Raw genomic sequence first — 5375 nt, 5'->3', positions numbered from 1 at the left:
CAGGAATGTACAGTGGAGAAAGGACAGCCTCTTCCATAAGTGGTGCTGGGAAAACTGGACAGCTACATGTAAAAGTTTGAGATTAGATCACTCCCTAACACCATACACAAAAATAAGCTCAAAATGGATTAAAGACCTAACTGTAAGGCCAGAAACTATCAAACTCTTAGAGGAAAACATAGGCAGAATACTCTATGACATAAATCACAGCAAGTTCCTTTTTGACCCATCTCCTAGAGAAGTGGAAATAAAAACAACAATAAACAAATGGGTCCTAATGAAACTTCAAAGCTTTTGTACAGCAAAGGAAACCATAAACAAGACCAAAAGACAACCCTCAGAATGGGACAATATATTTGCAAATGAAGCAACTGACAAAGGATTAATCTCCAAAATTTATAAGCAGCTCATGCAGCTCAATAACAAAAAGACAAACAACCCAAACCAAAAATGGGCAGAAGACCTAAACAGACATTTCTCTAAAGAAGATATACAGACTGCCAACAAACACATGAAAGAATGCTCAACATCATTAATCATTAGAGAAATGCAAATCAAAACTACAATGAGATATCATCTCACACCAGTCAGAATGGCCATCATCAAAAAATCTAGAAACAATAAATTCTGGAGAGGGTGTGGAGAAAAGGGAACCCTCCTGCACTGGTGGTGGGAATGTAAATTGATACAGGCACTGTGGAGAACAGTATGGACGTTCCTTAAAAAACTACAAATACAACTACCATATGACCCAGCAATCCCAATACTGGGCATATACCCTGAGAAATCCATAATTCAAAAAGAGTCATGTACCAAAATGTTCATTGCAGCGCTATTTACAATAGCCCGGAGATGGAAACAACCTAAGTGTCCATCATCGGATGAATGGATAAAGAAGGTGTGGCACATATATACAATGGAATATTACTCAGCCATAAAAAGAAACGAAATTGAGCTATTTGTAATGAGGTGGATAGACCTAGAGTCTGTCATACAGAGTGAAATAAGTCAGAAAGAGAAAGACAACTACCGTATGCTAACACATATATATGCAATTCAAGGGAAAAAATGTCATGAAGAACCTAGGGGTAAGACATGAATAAAGACACAGACCTACTAGAGAATGGACTTGAGGATATGGGGAGGGGGAAGGGTGAGCTGTGACAAAGCGAGAGAGAGGCATGGACATATATACACTAACAAATATAAGGTAGATAGCTAGTGGGAAGCAGCGGCATAGCACAGGGATATCAGCTCGGTGCTTTGTGACCGCCTGGAGGGGTGGGACAGGGAGGGTGGGAGAGAGGGAGACGCAAGAGGGAAGAGATATGGTAACATATGTATATGTATAACTGATTTACTTTGTTATAAAGCAGAAACTAACACACCATTGTAAAGCAATTATACTCCAATAAAGATGTAATAACAAAAACAAAACAAAAAAAACCCAACGGAGTGTCATAGAACCAAACAAATTAAACAATACTAGTTTTGCGATACGTATCTTCCTGTTCCCCACTCTACCCTGTGATGTTCTGATCTCTCCAGGGTCTAGAATGGAGAGCTCTGCTTTCCCTCTGCCATGCTCTTCCCTCCTGTTCTCCTAAGATCTGTCAAGTTCGTGACCCTGAGTTGTAGTTACACTTGGTCCCTGTAGCCAGGCATAAAATTATTTGAAGCAATGGTTTCTTAACTTATGTTCCCAATTCTCTGTCAAAGAGGTCTCCAGACATATCCACAGCTATTCTATCCCCCCGCTTTTTTCAGCACTCTAGTCCTTTTAAGGTCTCACCTGCTGAGATTCTTGTGTACTATAAAGAGAAACACAATCCATTACACCTATGCTTGGGTTCAACTTTTATAACCTCTGGTAGCAGTTTAGTTTTAAAGGCCAAACAAGGGAAAATGAAACGATTCAAATTGCAGGCAGAGAAGGCTTTTCTGATTACTACTTTAAACCTCATATGCACTATGCCCAGCAATATAAAAAATGTCCTCCCAACAATTTTTGTCTTTGTAGGGGGCATGGAGTGCGTCCTGTGAGATGTTTGTGTTTGTGACCACCAGGTGGCAGTGGTTCCATTCCTCTCATTCCTCCAGTGCCTTAACGGTCAAAAGCATGACAGCTACTAGAGGATTTGCTCTTGATTGGCTGAGCCACCAACAGAAAGGCTATCTCGTGCATTAGAGAAGGAAAACTAAGACACAGGAGCAGCTCCTCAGGGGGGAAGATTTGGAATCATTAAAATTGTATCAAGAGTGTGATATCAGGATGGAGAACATGCTGGAATGTGCATTCATAGTCTTGTGGCTTCAGCTTGGCTGTAAGTTGGAGGTTAAGAGATGAGAACCATAAGGGCACATTTATCCAAAGCTGGAGAGAAGAGAGAGAGGGGTTTAGTCTCAGCTCATCCCAGGCTTTTTGTTGGAATTTTTCAAAACTGCTGAACTGAAAGCTTTGTTTCATTTCTGATTTTGTTTTCCTGAACAGGGTTGAGGGGAGAAGACAAGGTGGAGCAGAGTCCTCAGACCCTGAAAATCCAGGAGGGAGACAGTCTCATCCTCAACTGCAGCTACACGGCCAGCAATTTTAAAGGGCTACTGTGGTATAGACAGGATCCTGGGAAGGGACCCGAACTTCTCTTCCTTCTTTACTCAGTTGGGGACGAAAAGCAGAAAGAAAGACTAAAAGCCACCTTGTTAAAGAAGGGAAGCTCTCTGCACATCGCAGCCCCTAAACCTGAAGACTCAGCCACTTACCTCTGTGCTGTGGAGACACAGTGCTCCCCAGGCACCTGCAGCCTGTACACAAACCCTGCAGCTGGGGCTCTGGAATCAGGGCATCTTTGGTGTTTTCCCCTCCTCGAAGAAGTAGTTACTTAGCACCCAGAACCTCTTTCCAAGTAGTCCTATGGAGAATGAAATCTTGTGACATAGCCAGACAGCAGAGATTACTGTTCATTCTGTCCAGGATCCTGAGTGATACTGGTATTCAACTTTTTCTTTCATTAAAATGTTTAGGTCAGATTTTGGTATCAAGATTATAATAGTTCATAAGTTAAGTTGCAATTTATGGCTCCTCTTCTATCTATAGAAGAATTTGTGCAAGGGTTTTAATAATTCTTTTTAATTTTCAGAAGGTTCACTAGTGAGCCATCTAAGCATAGTTTCACTTATGGGAGAAACTTAATAATCCTTCAATTATGGATTCAGTTACTTTAACAGGTAAGGGGTTCTTTATATATTTTGTTTTCTTGTGAAAGTTGGTCAATTTTGTTATTTCCGCACATAGTTTATTATTTGCTACCTTTACTTTCTTTTATTTATCTCGCTACTTTTTCTAGTTCTTTGAGTTGCAAGTTTGACTATTGATTCTCAACATTTCTTCTTTCCTAACAAATATAATTTAAATCCATAAATTTGCCTCTAATTACAATTATTCCTTGACTTCCAGTGGGGTTACGTCCCAATAAACCCATCATAAGTTGAAAATATCTTAAGTCAAAAGTGCATTTAATACACCTAAACTCCGCACATCATAGCTTAGCCTAGCTTACCTTGAACGTGCTCAGAACACTTATATTAGCCTACAGTTGGGCAAGATTATCTAACACAAAGCCTATTTTATAATATGGTGCTGACTATCTCATGTAATTTATTGAATACTGTACTGAAAACAAAAAGCAGAGTGGTTCTCTGGGTTCAGACCGGTTTTTTTTTTTTTTAACATCTTTATTGGAGTATAATTGCTTTACAATGGCGTGTTAGGTTCTGCTTTATAACAAAGTGAATCAGCTATACATATACATATATCCCCATATCTCCTACCTCTTGTGTCTCCCTCCCACCCTCCCTATCCCACCCCTCTAGGTGGTCACAAAGCACCAAGCTGATCTCCCTGTGCTATGCAGCTGCTTCCCACTAGCTATCTATTTTACGTTTGGTACTAGTGTGATGGTCGTTTACCCTTGTGATCCAGTGACTGGCTGGGAGCTGTCCAGCATCAAAAGAGAGCATCATACTAGCCCAGGAAAAGATCAAAATTCAAAATTTGAAGTGTGGTTTCTACTTAATGCATATCACTTTCATACCATCATAAAGTCAGAAAACCGTAAGTCAGGGACCTTCTATACTGCTTTTGCTGTATCCCACATGTTTGGATATGTCATATATTCATTATTATTCAACTACAATGTTTGGTAATTTCCATTTGAAGTGGGGATTTTATGTCCCATGATGATATTTCCAGGGACGTAAGAATGGCCAAATCCTGCCCTGCTCACCACTGGGAAGATTCCTGAGGATGCTTATATGTATTAGCTTAATACAAATGGAAAGTGAAGAAGGACTTTCAGCCGAACCAGGACCTGATTACCTCTAAAGCAGGAAAGGTGGGTTGAGGTTCAGGCCTCAGTGGAGTTTCCTACTTCCTTCTGAATCCAGAAAAGCAAGCTCAGAATTCCTATAAGGATGAGTAGGAGAGATAGGCCACGCCTCAAACTAGCCAAGGGTTGACTTGATTTTCAAGTATCTGAGCTGAAATAGAAAGAGAAAGAGGTAGCCAATTACAGAGTACTAAATTAGTTCTCCTTAGATTTGCTTATTATCACAGGTAGGCAAAGACTTAAAATGCAAGCGATATAAGCAGAGTGAGTGGAGTCTTGAGTCCTACATTTTAAATTAGACTAAGGACTAATTTCCTACTCATAAATGGACTGCGAACAAAAGAATCAGCCCTCCTCACCCCTCCCGTGTGGGGAGGGGAAGAGGCAAGGCCTACAAAGAAGGAAAGCAGAAGTGGAAATTTCCTGATTTAGGCAAAGAGAGGTATTCTTTTATCCACACCATCTGGTTTTGTTTAATTTTAATCTTTTGGGTTTACAGCTTTAAAGTCTGCCCAATGTGTTCAGGGAAAGAGATCAGAGAATTATCATGGGATCCTTGTTTCCACCTGCCCTTATTTTGTCATTCGCATCATTACCACCATCATCTTTGTTATCATTTATGGAACACTTACCATATGCCAAGTCCAGTGCTAAGCACTTTACAACTCATTGTATAATCTAAAAACTGCAAAGTAATATTAACCCATCCTCAGTTGAGGAAAACTAAGGCTTAAGAATGTTTAAAGATGAAGGGATTTCTGAGATAAAGTAAATGCTGCAGGCAATATAAGATGAGATTAAAAAATAAAAACTCCAGAGTTAACCAATTGGACAGTATTTGTCAAATTTTACTGTACATTTAAGAATCACATGAAGAAAAAATATGTCTTATTCTGATCAACAGATTCTGATTCAATAGGTCTGGCATGAGGTTGGGGGTTTACTTTTTTAGTAAGTTACTTGATGATTTTGGTTCAAGTGACTGGGAGA

The 5375-nt window shown here is 39.8% G+C and overlaps 1 gene segment (V, D, J or C); it reads left to right on the top strand.

Moving 5' to 3' along the window:
- Positions 1 to 2001: 2001 nt before the first annotated feature.
- Positions 2002 to 3745, top strand: LOC114890835. The segment is given in 2 exon segments: positions 2002 to 2324; positions 2492 to 3745. Coding segments are annotated over 2 exon segments (444 nt in total).
- Positions 3746 to 5375: the final 1630 nt, after the last annotated feature.

Source organism: Monodon monoceros, unplaced genomic scaffold (assembly GCF_005190385.1).
Source record: "Monodon monoceros isolate NGI ecotype Baffin Bay Population unplaced genomic scaffold, NGI_Narwhal_1 Contig6560_ctg1, whole genome shotgun sequence".
NCBI classification, from domain to species: Eukaryota; Metazoa; Chordata; class Mammalia; order Artiodactyla; family Monodontidae; genus Monodon; species Monodon monoceros.
The sequence above is the reverse complement of the archived record's forward strand: the minus strand, read 5'-3'. Positions and strand labels throughout refer to the sequence as shown.